Below are 20,201 nucleotides of genomic sequence, written 5' to 3' on the forward strand. Positions count from 1 at the left end.
TTATAATCCCCCCCCCCTGCCTGTCTCCTGTCCTCCTCCATGCACCTTACCCCTCCATTATATAATCCCCCCCCCCTGCCTGTCTCCTGTCCTCCTCCATGCACCTTACCCCTCCATTATATAACTGCCCCCCCCCCCCCGCCTGTCTCCTGTCCTCCTCCATGCACCTTACCCCTCCATTATATAACTGCCCCCTCCTGTCCTCCTCCATGCACCTTACCCCTCCATTATATACCTGCCCCCCCCCCCCCCCGCCCGCCTGTCTCCTGTCCTCCTCCATGCACCTTAACCCTCCATGTACCTGACCCCTCCATTATATAACTGCCCCCCCCCCCCCGTGTCTGTCTCTTGTCCTCCTCCGTGCCCCTTACCCCTCCATTTCTATAACCCACCCCCCCCCGTGCTTCTGCTTTCTGTCTGTCCAGCCTTATCACACAGCGCTTCTCCTCTGCGATCTCCCCGAACTGGCAGGCTGCAGCGCTCACAACCACCAGGGAGGGCGCTGCGGAAACACACGCCCGTCCGATGATCATTCATCCCTTGTGCCGAGGTGGGCGTGGCTTTCCGCCGTTCGTGGGCTCGGCTTGGCTGTCAGTCAGCGAAACCCTGTGGGGGCGTGGCGGAGGTGCCAGTCAGCGCGTGTAGTGGGGCGGGGCCTGCCTGCGCTCAGCTGGTGCAACCCGTTCACCTGCAGCTCAGAGCGTGGGAGAGCCGGGGCGGCAAGCGGCAGTGCCCGGGGGCAGCGGAGCCTTATACCGGCACCGGGACATTATTGGAAGGGGATAAGGGGGGGTGTGGGAGGACCCATACTGGCCATTTACAGCACAACCTCTGGGATTTGGACGTTTATTTTTTTGTGTGGCTGCCAGGATCAAGAGTCCAGTCTGGGTGCAAAGATGCCAAAGGGGTCGGGGAGCGCTCTGCTGCTGCTGTTAGCCCTGCCAGGGGCACTGGGGGTAAGTGGGCAACCTTTCCTCCCCTATAGTCTGCACCCCACCCTGGTACCCCTGCCTGTCTCATCCTCCTGCATGATCTGCTGGGTTGGGTTGGGTTGGGAAGGGGCACCTAGAAATACAAACAAACAAATAAAATCTGTTGCATTGAAGGAAAGGGTTAACTGTCAGATCAGATGTGCCATGGCATGCCTAGCACATGGAATTAAAGGGTTAATATCAAAGAAATCTCCATTGAAGGGATAGAGGCAAGCCTGGCTGGAAGAGGTTAAGTTGGCACAGCGGGCACTGTGATGTGGTGCCCCCCCCGTACAGCCTGGTGGATGGCACATCTCTGTCACTGGAGGTAGAAGTTCAGTGCAGGGCACATGGAAGGGGGGGGGGGGGGAGGGTGCACACACCAATCACATCTGCAGAACTGGGCAAGCAGTCCCATGTGAAGGGACCTGTGGATGATGGGCACAGCCCTGGTGCCAGGGCGCCCACTGATAACAATCACCAGACGCTGGCGTTTTGGCACATGCCGAGCCTTGGTGTGTGTGTGGGTAGCAGTGATAGACTCAGCACAGCTCTCTCCCATCATCTCCCAGCCAGAGAGAGAGAGAGAGGAAGGTACAAAGTCATCTGCAAAGCCTGCTTTCTGCTTAAATGCTCCACAGCCCATTATACATTCAGTGCTAAATAAGACCGTTCATAGAAAAATCCCCCTCCTCCTCCCAATTCACCATTCATTCTGCACGGGGCTTCGTAAGTAAAGTCAGTGCATTGCGGTGACCATCCAGGGGAAGTCTCATAGTTGGACGCTCCAAGCATTCCAGGTTAGGAATTAAAAGGCGCTCGCTAGCAGTGTGCAGGAGTTAATGGCTCGGCCAGCTGCTCGGAAGCTCCCCCTGTCTAGGACAATGAGAGCGAATGGCAGCGGCGGAATGTAGTAAAGATCTTCTGCCTTTTCAATAGACTGAATAGAGAGAAAGCTCCGGCTTTGGAATCCTCTGCGGATTCCTCAGCTGCTGAATGGGGTGACGATGATAAAGATACAACGGCACAAAACATTTCCGCGCTTTGCAAAGTGTCACCGAGGCGGCAGGGACTCCCCTTACGGCACGCTCGCCTTTGCCAAGAATGGAACGCTTTGCTACGCCGGGCTCCTAAAATGTGTTCTGTCAGGGGAAAAAATTAATAAAAAGGTTTATTGACTGATAAGTGGACATTGTGTATCCAGCGCTCTTTGGAATTTTAAATTCCACAATTCTTTTTGGTAAAAATTATTTCTCTCCCCGTCTTCTTTGGTTCAGTGATTTGAGCCGGCCGAGTCCCTGCTAGAGCTTTTTTTTCTCTGCTTTATCTAGAAGAATAATTTAGAGCTGCATCCATCAAAGCTTAGTAGGTGTGATCCTCTCCAGGACATCACAGGTGAGCTAGGGTGGCCTTTACAATGACACTGATTAGCCCACCTGTGCTCATACCTGGAAGTGGGCACTGTGAGCCGTCCCTCAACACCACAACTGAAATCACCTATCTAGGGTGACATTTGGAATAAATAAAAAAATGCAATCATCTTACGTTAAGTTTTTTTATTTTAATAAATTAGCACAGGTGTCATGTAGTCCATATGACCGATCAAAGCAGCCATTCTCAGCCAGGGTTCCATGGAACCTTATGGTTCCTCTTTGGGTGGCCAGGGGTTCATTGATTGACCTCCCATCTGATGGTTCCTGTATAATACCAGGTCTACCACCACTTGGCCGAGCCAGCAGCACGACACATTAATTGACCTCCCATCTGATGGTACCTGTATAATGTCAGGTCTACCACCACTTGGCAGAGCCAGCAGCACGACACATTAATTGACCTCCCATCTGATGGTACCTGTATAATGCCAGGTCTACCACCACTTGGCAGAGCCAGCACCACAACACATTAATTGACCTCCCATCTGATGGTTCCTGTATAATGCCAGGTCTACCACCACTTGGCAGAGCCAGCACCACAACACATTAATTGACCTCCCATCTGATGGTTCCTGTATAATGCCAGGTCTACCACCACTTGGCAGAGCCAGCACCACAAAACATTAATTGACCTCCCATCTGATGGTACTTGTATAATGCCAGGTCTACCACCACTTGGCCGAGCCAGCACCACAACACATTAATTGACCTCCCATCTGATGGTTCCTGTATAATGCCAGGTCTACCACCACTTGGCAGAGCCAGCACCATGACACATTTATTGACCTCCCATCTGATGGTTCCTGTATAATACCAGGTCTACCACCACTTGGCAGAGCCAGCACCACAACACATTAATTGACCTCCCATCTGATGGTTCCTGTATAATGCCAGGTCTACCACCACTTGGCAGAGCCAGCACCACAAAACATTAATTGACCTCCCATCTGATGGTACTTGTATAATGCCAGGTCTACCACCACTTGGCCGAGCCAGCACCACAACACATTTATTGACCTCCCATCTGATGGTTCCTGTATAATGCCAGGTCTACCACCACTTGGCAGAGCCAGCACCATGACACATTAATTGATCTCCCATCTGATGGTTCCTGTATAATACCAGGTCTACCACCACTTGGCAGAACCAGCACCACGACACATTAATTGACCTCCCTTCTGATGGTTCCTGTATAATACCAGGTCTACCACCACTTGGTTGAGCCAGCAGCCCGACACGTTAATTGACCTCCCATCTGATGGTTCCTGTATAATACCAGGTCTACCACCACTTGGCCGAGCCAGCAGCACGACACCAATGATCTTTTTTAGCTGTTGGTAAAGTTGTCAATTTTCCTATCACGGTAAGGGGCACATTCTTCACCCCATCAATGTAAGGGGCATTTTCCCTGACTGATTTAATTTTTTTCAAAGGTCCCCCTGAGACCTGAAAATGATTTAAGATTGAGAAAAGCTGTATAACCTGTCTACATAATGAAATAAATGGTTCACTTTCAAAGTACACATGTGCATTAAACTTAGATTTTGTCTCATTTCTAGGACACTTTATTCGCTTTTAATGATCACAAAAAAAAAAAAAACACCAAATCTGAGTTAAAAATTGAATCCGTCGCATCATAAATATTCATCTGATTGTCCTGTGTGAATTAAGCTATGAGTGGATCTTCATTTACCGTCTGTGTTCTATTTGCAGTAAACGGTCTGTTGCCCCTGTTAGGCGTAAGAAAGTCGGGTGGTTTCACAGTGACAGTTTTATAATTGAAAGTCTTTTTGTTTCCTTCAGACAAATGTTACGATGGCATGTATAAATAATATAAATATATGCAGGCATTTTTTATGTATTAATATTGTTACATTATAATAACCGCAGCATATGCGTCAAAAAACAAAAGCAGATGTCTACTTTCCGAATACATTCAAGCAATATTTAGCAATTTTTTTGCTTCCTGTATTCATCACAAAATTTTTTTTTTATATGTTGGTGCTTTCCTAGTCCATGGAACACATTAGTTCTGAGGCTTTCAGCTGAATAATACATTATTGTTGTTTTTCAGCCTCTGTAGTGTCATCAGCTGTATATACCCCAGAGTATGCTTGTTAAAGTAGTTTTGTCTGAAGGAAAGGGTCAATCTTTTTTTGAGGAGGTCTTTGGTGCAAAGTGTAGAAGGTATTTGTGGGGAAGTGCCTAATGTGATAGCTAGGGCTACATCAACTTCTGTGCTGTCACTGCTTAACAGGCTTTCGTGCAGCAAGAACATTGTGCATCTTTGACCCTTTGACAGATCCGCTTCAAAACCTGACTGCTAAAATCACAAAGGAGAAGTTTCGGGCTCGTCTGGGTACACGATCTTACCGAATCCGCGCTCCTCAAAATTGTACATTATTTTTAGATTTAGAAAAATAGCAGTTTCCTCGCAGCCAGCGGCAGAATCATTTAGGCTGAAGGAATCACGTAGTCAATGCAGTTTGGTATTTTAATGCTTTGCTGCCTATGATTTCCACTAGTACTTATGTCAGGTCCTGAGGCCCAGGAATTGGCCACTAGATACCTCACTAGGTGTGAAGAAAGCCATGCCTTGCCAATCAAGGAACCTATGGTTCTCATCTAAGGTGCTAGGCTGTCTCTTTGATGAAGAATGCTGGAACTTGTAGTTCCTCAACAACTGGAATTGTCTATTTCGTCCACAATTGGAAAAGAGTTGGTTTCTAAACCCAGCCATAAGCCTCCCTGACTCCACCAGCTAGACCAGGGTTTCTCAATTAGAGTTCCTCCACAAGTTGCCTTAAGCATTGAGCACGTTCTGCCTCTTAGATAAGTTCCCACTGACACCATTGATCCTTTAAGCTATCTCTAAGGGGGGACTTCTTCCCAATGTCTCTTTGATGAAGAATGCTGGAACTTGTAGTTCCTTAACAACTGGAATTGTTTATTTCGTCCACAATTGGAAAAGAGTTGGTTTCTAAACCCAGCCATGAGCCTTCCTGACTCCACCAGCTAGACCAGGGTTTCTCAATTAAAGTTCCTCAACAGGTTGCCTTAAGCATTGCGCACTTTCTGCCTCTTATGCCTCGTTTCCACTGAATGGTACGGTACGGTTCAGTACGGTACGGTTCAGAACCGTACACATTGCGTTTCCACTGCCAATAGTACCCTTTCATGATAGGCGTGGTGTAGCAGGAAAGCTGTGATAGACGATTCTCTGTCAACCAATCAAAGTTCTGCAGAGTGTAGCTCCACCCTGTTGGTACGGTACTAATGTGCTTGGTACCCCAACGAAAGGGTACCAAAAAGTGGTACGGTACGGTTCGGAATTAGGATATCATTCATAATGGAAACGGCATAAATAGCGTACCGTACCGAACCGAACCGTACCAGAAAGCTCAGTGGAAACGAGCCATTAGATAACTGACACCATTGATCCTTTAAGCTATCTGTAAGGGGGGACTTCTTCCCAATGTCTCTTTGATGAAGAATGCTGGAACTTGCAGTTCCTCAACAACTGGAATTGTTTATTTCGTCCACAATTGCAAAAGAGTTGGTTTCTAAACCCAGCCATAAGCCTTCCTGACTCCACCAGCTAGACCAGGGTTTCTCAATTAGAGTTCCTCCACAGGTTGTCTTAAGCATTGAGCACGTTCGGCCTCTTAGATAAGTTCCCACTGACACCATTGATCCTTTAAGCTATCTGTAAAGGTGGAATTCTTCCCAATGTCTCTTTCATGAAGAATGCTGGAACTTGTAGTTCCTCAACAACTGGAATTGTTAATTCGTCCACAATTGGAAATAAGTTGGTTTCTAAACCCAGCCATAAGCCTTCTTGACTCCACCAGCTAGACCAGGGTTTCTCAATTAGAGTTCCTCCACAGGTTGCCTTAAGCGTTGAGCACGTTCGGCCTTTTAGATAAGTTCCCACTAACACCATTGATCCTTTAAGCTATCTGTAAGGGGGGGGGGGGGGCTTCTTCCCAATGTCTTTTTGATGAAGAATGCTGGAACTTGTAGTTCCTCAACTGGAATTGTTTATTTCGTCCACAATTGGAAAATAGTTGGTTTCTAAACCCAGCCATAAGCTTTCCTGACTCCACCAGCTAGACCAGGGTTTCTCAATTAGAGTTCCTCCACAGGTTGTCTTAAGCATTGAGCACGTTCGGCCTCTTAGATAAGTTCCCACTGACACCATTGATCTTTGAAGCTATCTGTAAGGGGGGACTTCTTCACAATGTTTCTTTGATGAAGAATGCTAGAACTTGTAGTACCTCAACAACTGGAATTGTTTATTTCATCCACAATTGGAAATAAGTTGGTTTCTAAACCCAGCCATAAGCCTTCCTGACTCCACCAGCTAGACCAGGGTTTCTCAATTAGAGTTCCTCCACAGGTTGCCTTAAGCATTGAGAATGTTCGGCCTCTTAGATAAGTTCCCACTAACACCATTGATCCTTTAAGCTATCTAAAGGGGGTACTTCTTCCCAATGACCACAAGTGTAAGGAGCATTCATCCCACTTATCATGAGTTGTAGATATGGGAATTTTAGTAGGGGTTCCTTGGAGCATTCATCCCACTTATAATGAGTTGTAGATATGGGAATTTTTAGTAGGGGTTCCTTGAGACCGGAAAGTTATTTCAAGGGTTTCTCTGTGTTGAAAAGGTTGAGAAAGGCTAAACTAGGCTTTTATAAAAATAAAAAAAACATTTTATGACAAAATAATTTATGAGTTATGACAAAAGAATAAGTCATCCTTTGAGTTTGTCACTCGTGTTTTGGAACAAGAGAAAAAAATAGATCCTTGTATTGGGAAGTCCGTTGTGGGATCTGATCCGGAATTTTTTCACAGTTCTTACAATTGAATTTTATAGCCGTTGACAAAGTATGTAGTCCTAGTAATGCTATGATGTGCTGCAAACAGCTGGCATTATATGGAATAGTAATGTAAAAATGCAAGAAGGCTTTTTAGGCGAGTAATATACAGCATTCAGTTTTAGCCTTTTGCTTTTCTGCACTTAGCGGCAGCGGCGAGATGTACTTTTCATGAGACGATGGAGATGCTTAATAAATTAAGTACACTTATCTCTGCTTGCTCTTCATTATAGGGCTGTGCTGTATGACATTACCTTTTTGTCAAAGAACTTTTATTCTTAGTTTTAACCCCCTGTCTCTAGTGCAGTATACAATTTCCAGCACTGGACAGCTCCGCTTAATAATATTGCTGGGTGCGTAATTTTGTATGTTTTTCTCTCTCGCTCATTCACTTCTTCTCTTTTTTTTTTTTCCTATGCCTGCCTGTCTCTGTCTGCCTTTCTACTTGAATATGTCCCTGCATAAAAAACACCAGACATTTTCCAGGAGCCAGCCAGTGCTTAACATCTTTTTAGCTTTTCACGAGATGTCATTCATAGCACGTATGTGAATGTTCCCCCGTCTCTGTAAAAGTGCCTGCTGTCTTCTAAAATGGATTGACTGGCTCCTGAAATCTGCATTAATATGTTAGAAACTGGACAGATACCAGGTGGCCCCTGTGACTGAAAAAGTAAACCTGGCGCCTAACCTCGATGGACCTTTTCCTATTGTCAAAAGGAGCCAAGGTTCTATATAGAACTTCTCTGACTGTTTTGTCTTTGTCTGCGTATGAGTTCCGAAGCATTATAACCAAGAACAGCAAGGTTTTATCTGCCTGTCATTTACAAATCTGAAATAACTTCTCCAAATTGGGGAGTCACCCTTTTCCTTATTGCCAGATCAACTTTTCATTTTTATAAAATTATTACACTTGATGGTTATATGTATTCCAAAGTGGCTGGCTAAGGAGGTCAGAAGTACGATAGATAGATGGATAGATAGATGGATAGATGGATGGATAGATGGATAGATAGATAGATGGATGGATAGCTAGCTGGATGGATGGATGGATAGCTGGCTAGATGGATAGATAGATAGATAGATAGATAGATAGATAGATAGATAGATAGATAGATAGATAGATAGATAGATAGATAGATAGATAGATAGATAGATAGATAGATAGATGGATAGATAGTTAGATGGATAGATCTATCCTACCCACACCTAACAACTATACTACGATTTTCTCCATCAGCCCATCCCCCACGGTTATTGCCTTTTGTTTCACTTGACCCCCACTTCTAGATTGTAAGCTCTAACGAGCAGGGCCCTCTAATTCCTCCTGTTTTGAATTGTATTAGAACTGTATTGTCTTCCCTCACATTGTAAAGTACTGCGCAAACTGTTGGCACTATATAAATCCTGTATAATGATGATAGATAGATAGATAGATAGATAGATAGATAGATAGATAGATAGATAGATAGATAGATAGATAGATAGATAGATAGATAGATAGATAGATAGATAGTCCAAAGGAGTTTCTAAAGAACTCTTAGTAGCGCAGTAAAAGGATAATAAACCTTATATGAAAAAAGTGCAAAGAAGTGCTTCAAACATCCATTGATGAATGATATGTAAACATATCCAAACAGTCTCTAATTGTCCATAAAATGTGAGGGATCCTTAAAGGGTGCTGATATAGGACCACCTTAGGGTAACACCACCACCAGTGCTGGGATATGGCTAGAAAACTCACTCACCAGAACACAATGCCTGACCACTCTCATGGACTAGGCAAAGACAGCATAGGTTTAAATGAGGGTAAAACCAACTCTCTCCTGGCAATCCTGGTTCTTGTACGGATAACTCCTCTCATTGGCAATATATGGATAAAGAGATAAAAAGCACTCCCATAGCGTGATATCGTTTATAACAATTTATTGAAATAACCATAAACCATCACACTCACATAAGCGTAGATCAAAATAGGCAGAAAACAAATGGTTCCAGAGTCTGGTATGCTGTATCGCTATCCGAAAACTCCTTCACCCTCAGTGTACAATTGTTCAGTGGACGCCGTATAGCCACGCCTATTTTGATCTACGCTTATGTGAGTGTGATGGTTTATGGTTATTTCAATAAATTGTTATAAACGATATCACGCTATGGGAGTGCTTTTTATCTCTTTATCCATATATTGCCAATGAGAGGAGTTATCCGTACAAGAACCAGGATTGCCAGGAGAGAGTTGGTTTTACCCTCATTTAAACCTATGCTGTCTTTGCCTAGTCCATGAGAGTGGTCAGGCATTGTGTTCTGGTGAGTGAGTTTTCTAGCCATATCCCAGCACTGGTGGTGGTGTTACCCTAAGGTGGTCCTATATCAGCACCCTTTAAGGATCCCTCACATTTTATGGACAATTAGAGACTGTTTGGATATGTTTACATATCATTCATCAATGGATGTTTGAAGCACTTCTTTGCACTTTTTTCATATAAGGTTTATTATCCTTTTACTGCGCTACTAAGAGTTCTTTAGAAACTCCTTTGGACTTATTTCTATATTGAACTTTTATTTATTTATATTTTACACTTGAAGTAGCAGCAACTCTGGTTTATTGTATTTTTACATCCGGTCAGCGCAGAGGATCACATTCACCGATTTTAGAGGTTTTATTTTGTGGTATTTATTGATAGATAGATAGATAGATAGATAGATAGATAGATAGATAGATAGATAGATAGATAGATAGATTTTAACCCTAGTCCATTTCTGTTGGTAAAAACAGCCATGCACTGGTGATTATGTTCAGCAACCAACAAGTCAGTTTTCTCTTTACTGTGGTTTGATGGGTTGTGATGAGGCACTGCACTTTGTTGTGATGAGGCACTGCACCTTGGTTGTGATGAGGTACTGCAATTTGGCTGTGATGAGGCAATTCACTTTGGTTGTGATGAGGCACTGCAATTTGGCTGTGATGAGGCAATTCACTTTGGTTGTGATGAGGCACTGCACTTTTGTTGTGATGAGGCACTGCATCTCGGTTGTGATGAGGCACTGCACTTTGGTTGTGATGAGGCACTGCACTTTGGTTGTGATGAGGCACTGCACTTTGGTTGTGATGAGGCACTGCACCTTGGTTGTGATGAGGCACTGCACTTTGGTTGTGATGAGGCACTGCACCTTGGTTGTGATGAGGCACTGCACCTTGGTTGTGATGAGACACTGCACTTTGGTTGTGATGAGGCACTGCACTTTGGTTGTGATGAGGCACTGCACCTTGGTTGGGATGAGGCACTGCACTTTGGTTGTGATGAGGCACTGCACTTTGGTTGGGATGGGGCACTGCACTTTGGTTGTGATGAGGCACTGCACCTCGGTTGTGATGAGGCACTGCACTTTGGTTGTGATGAGGCACTGCACCTTGGTTGTGATGAGGCACTGCACTTTGGTTGTGATGAGGCACTGCACCTCGGTTGTGATCAGGCACTGCACTTTGGTTGTGATGAGGCACTGCACTTTGGTTGTGATGAGGCACTGCGCCTTGGTTGTGATGAGGCACTGCACTTTGGTTGTGATGAGGCACTGCACTTTGGTTGTGATGAGGCACTGCGCCTTGGTTGTGATGAGGCACTGCACTTTGGTTGTGATGAGGCACTGCACTTTGGTTGTGATGAGGCACTGCACTTTGGTTGGGATGGGGCACTGCACCTTGGTTGGGATGAGGCACTGCACTTTGGTTGTGATGAGGCACTGCACCTCGGTTGTGATGAGGCACTGCACTTTGGTTGTGATGAGGCACAGATACTGGATGATCACCAGTGTTATGTATACACATACTGAATTGATTCTGGATAGTCCACACATATATATATATATTTAAAGAACTTGCCTTCGTAGGATGGTGTGACAGTATACACTGCAGATAGACCGGGTATGGACCAGCAGATTTTGGACTTTTTCTTTTATTTCCTTCAGAAGGCCTCCTACAATCCTGCATGTGCATTGAACATTTTATCACTTTTCTTCAGTAAACAGAATCATCAAAGTGAAGTATTTCAAAGTCTCTGAAGAACTCTGCTCTTGACCCCTGGCCAATTATCTCATTCAGCGCTTAAATTGATTTAACTACTTCAGGACCACCACTTTTTTTTTCTCCTCATAAATCCAGATTTTGTTTTCCTTTTGAAGATGTTGGTTTTGCACCAAATAACTTTTCGCCTTTGTAGTCTCCTAACATAAAATCGTTCTTGTTCTTGGAAGTGAGGGGACTTTAATTTGGTAGTAGATTTCAGTGCTTTCATTTTTATTTCATGAATTTTAACTAGGAAAAATTGGAAATAAAGTATTGCTTTTTTTTTTTTAACTAAATTAGCGCAAATAAAGATATTAGGCTTAAAATATAAATGTCATAGTCTCCTTCATACAAGGAAGTCACATCAGTGGGATGTTTAGATGACAAGCATAACTCAATTTTTTCCCTTTCAATGTTACCTTATGAAGCACACCACATTAAAAAATCCATTTATGTACTGGGTGGATTTACTGAAGGTAAGTCGACTGTGCACTTTGCAAGTGCAGTTGCACTAATTTTCAATGTCATAAGGCTCTGTTGATTTCCATGATCCAACCATGTGCAGGCAAAAAATGTTTTTTTTTTTTTTTTTTACTTGCACCTGATTGGGTATTCTTTACAAGGTGAAGCTTTACCACATTACATACATTGCGTAAAGCCGAAACGCGTCAGAATCGTCATGTTGTCAACGCTATCCATGTTGGAATAAAGAATTTTACTTGGAAGAAGCCTTATCGTGTGCCGGGTTTATTCATATAACATTTGGTTTGGACGTTCAGCCTGAGCACCAACACTTAGCTCTATATCTTCCCACAGTGCGGTGGAGCTAGGGTGAGTTATTGTCTATACCACATTACATGTTTTAAGGAAAATGAAAGCATCTGCACTTGCAAACTTCACAACCTATTTGCCTTTAGTATTTCCACCCCAGTGTTTTATTGTAGCTGACACGTAAGAATGAGTTGGGTTTGTGTAGAAGAGACTTGGTTTAGTGGGGCTAGTTCTAGTCTACTAGCAATTCTAGAATTATTGAATAGCATTGCTTATGCTTGCAAGAGCCCTATATGTTCATGCTGTCAACACAGATATCACCCAGAGCATCCAATGTGTTTTTTGAGACCTGGGGGTTTAATGGGTATTGGAGGGAGTTTGACATTTTACGCTTTATGTATGTGTTTTATTTACTTTTGAATTATTTTTTATCAATTATTTCTTCATGACCTGACCTGATCCAATTCTCCATACATTCATGCCGTCAGTTCTTGTTATAGGAATCTGTTATTGTATGGAGTGACAAGGCACAGGTGGATCATCTTTACCCTGCTCCAAGATGGATATTGGTGCCTTCAACAACTAACTTTAATGCGATTGGAGAAGTGTTTTAACCTCAGGCAACGCAGGGGGTTCTTTACTATTAGGGCTACAAGATTGTGGAATTCTCTACCACAAGAGGTGGTTTCTGTGGGAAGTTTGGTGGCTTTCAAAAGACTCTTAGACATACATCTCAAGGATCAGAACATTCAGGGGTATGAGAGATGATTACGGCCACACACACCTACACAGGTTGAACTGGATGGACTATTGTCTTTATTCAACCTCAACTACTATGTTACTAGAGACTTCAGGTTTGCCATTGCTGTGATCTCCTATGGAGGGCTTTTTTTTCTCAGAAAACTGGTACAGGAACTCAACCCCAGTCCCCGACACACACATACACACACTCCAAACTGCATCAAATAGTGGCAGAATCTGGGGGTGCGTTATGTACATAGTGCAGAGTTCAGGGGTGCCCTGCATACATAGCACAGAGTTCAGCCTTCTTCCACATGCATCCATCCTCTGCATCCCCCATCCACTTCTCTCTTTCACACCTCTTAAGCTCTCACCTCTGCATGCAACCCCCCTCCTCCACTGCCCCCATCTTCTCCCCACCTCCTTTAACGCTCCACCCTCTTCCATGTCTTACTTTTGTTGCTGTATTAAGCAGAAGCACCTAGTCGGCTCTAGTACTTCCCCGCACACTGTAGTTGGCTCTGCCTCTCTCACTTGCTGGAAGATCATCCACTGGAGTTCTTGGCACCTGCACTGCACTCCTGGCACCTGCATCTCCCTTGTCTCTATCATGCACTAGATGGGAGACACTCAGGAGATCAGATCTGTGGAAGCCATTGGGAGAAAAGCTGTCACTTGTAAACACAGAAGCCAGACCTCTGTGTTTACAATTGATGGTGGTGAGCAGGGAGCAGAGGGCCTGAGCCAAAGGTGGTGGAACTGAGTTCCACCAAGTTCCAGCTGAAAAAAAGCCCTGCTCTTATGTAAGCACAACAAGGAAGCATTATGCTCTGTATCTAGAGCTGGAGCCCAGAAGATGATCCTTTTAGCTTCCAGGTCAAGTAGATTATCCTGGTTGCCTTGCAGCCACTGATTCCAGCACCCCGGCTTGCCACACTGGCCCCTAGCCAGCTCTAGAGATGACAGCAGATTCGGCTGGCTGTTTGTATAAATGGATTCTTTTTGTTGGGTATGGTCACCCTAATTCGCTGAAGTCAGGTCAGTTTAGTCAAATACCATGACTTTCTAATTTTTTACTATACCTTTGTTTCCTTTTTTATATATATTTACAACACAATGCGCTTGAAAGGAGTAGAGGCCGTTCATTTTAAAAAGTGTTTTTTTTTCACTTTGCAAAGTCAATTATTTTAAACTTGGTGATCCTTTGTTCACTTTGAATGCCTAATCATGTGCAAAGGAAATTAAACAAAAATCTGTATTTTAGCTAACATTCAATGGGTTGATTAAAATGAAAACAGCATCATTTTATTCATTGGGTTCAGTAAACATTCACCTTGCTAAGTGAGCTGTCCCTATTCCTTTTGTGAATAAACTCCATTATGTAGCGCAGAGAAGGAACAGAGGCACTTAGAGTTTGATGTTTCTAATATACTGTACAAACACACACATATACACCCAAAGGTCAGTTAACCACTTTAGCCCCGGAAGATTTGGCTGCTCAAAGACCAGGGCCTATTTTGCGATTCGGCACTGTGTGACTTTAACGGACAATTGCGCGGTCGTGCGACGCTCTATCCAAACGAAATTGACGTTCTTTTTTCCCCACAAACAGAGCTTTCCTTTGGTAGTATTTGATCATCTGTGCGATTTTTTTTTTTTTTGCGCTATAAACAAAAAAAGAGCGACAATTTTGAAAAAATAACAATATTTTTCACATTTTTTTTATATGAAATTCTCAGATGTGAAGATAATGCTGTAGGCTTCAACAGGACAAAGTGAGGACTCGCTCCCCGTCAGATAGGTAAGTTTACAGCAGCCTTTGTCAACATTTTTACCCAGGAGGAACCCTTGAAATAATTTCATGTCTCTGGGAATCCCTGAAAAAAATCATTCATCAGATGTCAAAGGGAAAAAAATGGCCCTTACATTGGTGGTCAGAATGCCATCTTTACAAACAGATAAAAAGATCATTGCTGTCATGCCACTGGCTCTGCCAAGTGGCGTTGACCCCAGAACTTAGAAGGTAGGGTCAGTCAACCACAGCTCCAGGAACCTCTACCAACCTCTAGAGGAGCCCAATGTTTCTATGGGACCCCCAAAAAAAGGCTGTTTCTTTTCTCAGTTAGCTTTATTTTAGAATTTAGACAGTCACCTTAAAAAGTAGTTGTTCTTTGGTCTTGGGAGGAAAAGGCACCACAAAAATTCAGGCAGAAAATAAATACAGATTGCATTGGTTTTGAGAACTGAACCCAGGACTCCAGCTATGCAAGATCACAGTTCTTACAAGTTGGCTTCTGCATTGCCTGCTGTACACCCATCACTCCTACTTTTTCTTCCTTCATGAATTAGCCCAAAAGTTCTTCAAACTTATTTTTGCTACGCAATTGTTGTTATGGTAACAGTTACCATTGCACCCCACTCTTTGGCATCCGGACAGCTGTAATATGGAAAATGCTTTTTGTTATTAAATGCATGGTAATGGAAATGCAGTATGCCTGCCCTTCTGACCATCTTACAATCGCAGTATGTTTTGTAATAGCACATAAGGACATTGCCTTTGAAATGCAATATTTTTTCCCCCCCTAAATAAGAGAGCGGAGGCTATTACAGCTAATCAGGGTCATTATACTCTTCACTGTCTACAGCTACATTTTCTGTCCCCAAAGGCAGATTGAGAGCTGCTACCAAGGAGATAGACTCAGAACAAATACGTAAGGTCTTCACAAATTTCATCTAAAATTTGGCGAAATCAGATCTCTAAGGAAAAGAGCCACAGATTTACCTTCAAATAAGCTTCCTTTTATATATAGTCTGTTTTTTAAGATTGGCTTCACCAGCAGCTCCTGCTATTATACATTTCTACCTATATATATTACAGAATTACCAGCAGTATATTCCGATCACACTGATTATATATAAAGAGCATTAGCAGAGCTTTCTGGGGGAGAGGGGCAGATTTCACATTTAGCATTTTGTAGCTTTTAATTGTGAGCCTTGCTAAATGATTCAGCATGGCAGTAAGCTGCTCAATCTTTGCCATGGGCTTGCCGTTTAAATTATGATTAAAGGAAAAAAATTTTTTTTTTTGTCAGTTGGATAGAGTGGTCAGTGGTCTTTATTGGGGTCTGTGTCCTCATGAGGGAGATTTGGTCTCTCTAATTGTCACCGGGAATAGTGCCCCATCATTGGTGTCAGTGGGAGGAATAGTGCCCCATCATTGGTGTCAGTGGGAGGAATAGTGCCCCATCATTGGTGTCAGTGGGAGGAATAGTGCCCCATCATTGGTGTCAGTGGGAGGAATAGTGCCCCATCATTGGTGTCAGTGGGAGGATTAGTGCCCCATCACTGGTGTCAGTGGGAGGATTAGTGCCCTATCATTGGTGTCAGTAGGAGGAATAGTGCCCCATCATTGGTGTCAGTGGGAGGAATAGTGCCCCATCATTGGTGTCAGTGGGAGGAATAGTGCCCCATCACTGGTGTCAGTGGGAGGAATAGTGCCCCGTCATTGGTGTCAGTGGGAGAAATAGTGCCCCATCATTGGTGTCAGTGGGAGGAATAGTGCCCCATCATTGGTGTCAGTGGGAGGAATAGTGCCCCATCATTGGTGTCAGTGGGAGGAATAGTGTCCCATCACTGGTGTCAGTTGGAGGAATAGTGCCTTATCATTGGTGTCAGTGGGAGAAATAGTGCCACATCATTGGTGTCAGTAGGAGGAAGAGCGCCATATCAACTTTGATAAAAAATAAAAAAAAATCCTAAAAAGTGTATATTAATTGGTTTGTATATTATCTACAAACTATGGTATATATACTGAAATTTACGCAGCTATGATGTCATACTTGTGATGCTATACTTGATCAGCGACTTATAGTGGGACTGTGATAGTGTGGCAGCCAATCTGGTGCTAACAGACCCACGCTGTGAGATACACTAACTGACTAACTGACTCTGACATCAATAGTGACACTAATACAGTGATCAGATATAACACTGTACTCTGTACTAATGACACTGACTGGGAAGGAATTATCATCTAGGGGCAATTAAGGGGTTAACTGTGTGCTTTTTTTTTTCTGTCTGCTTTGCAGAGAGAAGAAACAACCAGATTGCTGCTCTGTGTACAAAGTCCTGTGTATTTGCACACACAGGACTCTGTGCTGTGATTGGACGCAGCCAATCAGCAGGTCTCAGCCACAAATCATTGACTGAGATCTGCTGACAAAATCACGCTGTGTCCAACCACAGTGTGGATCAGCAGGGGGCGCACATGAGCCTGGAAGCAAGCTCCCATTATATATATCAATTGCTGAGCCTGCAGCTGCAACTTGGTCACAGCAAATGAAGTGTGACTGAGTGACAAGTAGTTAAATAAAGAAAATGACTCGATGGACCACTTGGTCTTTTTTTCTGCCGCCATGTTTCTATGTTTTCAGAGACGATTGACAGGCAATGTGAGGAGGCAATGTGACACCTACTCACCACATGCTTTAAAGTGATTGTAAAGTCTTCTTTAAAAAAATAAAAAAATAAATAACATGTTATACTTACCTCCCCTGTGCAGTTGGTTTTGCACAGAGCAGCCAAGGTCCTCCTATTCTTGGGTCCCTCATTGCAGCTCGTAGCCCTTCTCTCCTATGGAGTGCCCCCACAGCAAGCAGCTTGCTATGGGGGCACCCGAGCCGAACGGCAGCTCTGTGTGTCAGACACGGATTCGCTGTTCAGCCCTGCCCCTCTCCTGATTGGCTTACTGACTTTGATTGACAGCTACGGGAGCCAATGGTGCCACGGCTGTGCCTCAGCCAATTAGGAGAGAGAGTCTCCGATGGCCGAGGGACTCATGGACAGAGATGGGGCTCAGGTAATTATTAGGGGGTGCTGGAGAGGCTGTTACACACAGAATGCATTAGGATAAAAAACCTTCTGACTTTATAATTCCTTTAACCCCATTTTTACTCGCAAACGCTCCAAAACTGCATGCAATTGGGGGTGTTTATAGCCCCTTCCTGTTCACTTGAATAGCTTACTTTCAGCGGGCTTGCTGCCCTTAATCTCTACAAGATGGCCAGTTTTTGCCACAAACAAGTGGAGCATCGTCAAACTTACTATTGTAAACAAAGACGCATGTCTGCTACCATTTGCAGTTTAAGGGGGGTGGTTGGGGGTGGTGCAAAAGATGTGGCTCAACCACATTTTTACCCCATCCCCCAACCACATGTCTAAATGAGGCCTAAACCTGGTAAGTTAGTGCTCCATACAAAAACATTTGTGTTCATTTTTTTTGTTGCCTGTGTTGCAGAGAGACACTTGGCCATCTTGTCAAGAAATCTGTCTCTGAAGAGTAAAAATACAGAGGGCGCACCAGCCTAGCGCATTCACTTTGTAACAATTTATTTTGATAAAACATATACATCATACTCACAAAGTTGATAAAATGACAGGCAAAAATAAAATTGTAAGTCCACCGGAAGTCTCCACTGAGCATTGTCCACTGATGTGAACCTCCGAATAAAGCTTACGCGTTTCAAGGGGTTTGCCCCCCTTCCTCAGAGCCCCCAAGAAATCTGTCCTATGGGAGCACATAGCAATAAAAGCAAATATTTCAACAGCATAGAGCGGGATTAAAACCGTTGTCCAGTTTATATGGCTTTGCATGGCCACTTGACTTACATGCCCCAGTGACCAGACCGTAAGAATGGATCCTTCCAATGGACACCCGGACAGCAATAAAAACCTGACATTAGTTCTATCTACCTATCTTCCTTCCTCCCCTCTCTACTACCACTCTATTTTTTGTGGGTTTTATTATTTCAGAAAATTGGGGGATGTCAATGAGCAAAATCTTCACAGATAAGCCAAAGCTTGGCCTGAAATTAGATTCAACGTTTGTGAGGTTCTTCCTGTACTTGGTTTCTCTCGTCAATCCTTCTTCAAGGATATTGTCTGCACGTTTCCTTGTATAGATTGGAGCCTCCATCTATTACCTACAAGTCTTATTAAAAGCACAAATTCTCAACAGAAGGATGTAGTAGTAATCTTGGAACATGAAGTCCTTATAAAATTATTTACTATAAAGTAAAATCTGTTTTCTTTTCACAGCAAATAAACTGACAGCTGGAAGTAAAAGCCGCCGACAATGCTGCTTTAGTTTCCAGCACCCAGGAAGCTCAGTTATGTAGAGACTGATTGCAGCATCTGAAGTCCAACATGGACCTGCCACCTTCCATATCTCCTTGGGCCTCACTCACAGAGGGGTTGATTTACTAAAACTGGAGAGTGCATAACCTGGTGCAGCTCTGCACAGAAACCAATCAGCTTCCAGTTTTTTTTTTTTTGTCAATAAAAAAATATGCAGCTTAATACCTTATTTCGTAGCTCCGATTGGCATTCATGTGACTGCCCATCGCTCTCTTACCTCAATCTGATAACTACAGCGGGAGGGGCTGGGAATCCCCTGCCATGTCAGCCGGGAGGAGAGCAGGGGGCGGTCACGTGAGTGCCGAGTGGTTCTATGAATTAAGGTATAAAGTGGCATATTTTTTATAAACACATGGGATTATAGCAATACGACACAGTTATTTTAGCAGCAGGAGGGGAGGGGTGGGGAGTAGATCTGCACAGACTAGCTGACAGGCAGGGAGGGAGGGGGAGAGACAATATAGATAATGGAGGCATGTAAACTGAGCACGGTATCATGGATCAGCAGCCATGATAAACGTCCTCAGTTTACAGAGGGAAGGGCAGCACCAGGCAGGATCAACCAGGTATTTTATATTATATAAAGGGACAAATTACAAGCACTGTGCTTTTATGCATGCTTTAAAGGAACAGGTACATTTGTTTTTGTTTTTTTTAGGGTTATAGCTGCTTTAAATTGGTAGTAAAGTCCTTTGCCTAAAATAAGGCTTACCTGTAAGTACAGTAAATATCTCCTAAATGTGCATTAGACGTCCATTGAGAGAGCCGTGCTACGGCCATGACTTCGACGTACATGCTCAGGAGTGATGTCATTATGGCTCAGCCAGTCAAACAGCCAAAACCCACAAACCCAAAAAGGAAGAGCAGGAAGATGAAGATGGAAGCCCTTTCAGTGGTGACAGTGCGCCGCTGGAGGGCTCCGTTCTAAGGTAAGTCTTTCATAATGTGCTAGTATGCAATACATACTAACATGTTATACTATTATTCTGCAGGGGACAATTTTTTTGCAGTTTACTACCGCTTTATTTGAACAGGCTGAAGTTAGATGCTGGTTGGCTACAATGCACAGCTGTACCAGATTTTGAAATCTCTAGTTATAGTAGCTCAACCCCTAATAATGCTTGAGGGGGTGCAAGTGTTGGCTATGGGT

General features: G+C 43.7%; 1 protein-coding gene across 1 annotated transcript in view; it reads left to right on the forward strand.

Annotated features, from left to right (window-relative positions):
• Positions 1-749: 749 nt before the first annotated feature.
• CDH4 (cadherin 4) overlaps positions 750-20,201 on the forward strand; it is a 1,089,940-nt gene continuing 1,070,488 nt past the window's right edge. The window contains exon 1 of the mRNA XM_082271591.1: positions 750-956. Coding sequence (XP_082127717.1) covers positions 897-956 — 60 coding nt within the window. The 5' untranslated portion in view covers positions 750-896. The remainder of the gene's footprint in view (positions 957-20,201) is intronic.

Source organism: Pelophylax lessonae (genome assembly GCF_965119305.1).
Source record: "Pelophylax lessonae genome assembly, chromosome: 11".
Classification (NCBI taxonomy): domain Eukaryota; kingdom Metazoa; phylum Chordata; class Amphibia; order Anura; family Ranidae; genus Pelophylax; species Pelophylax lessonae.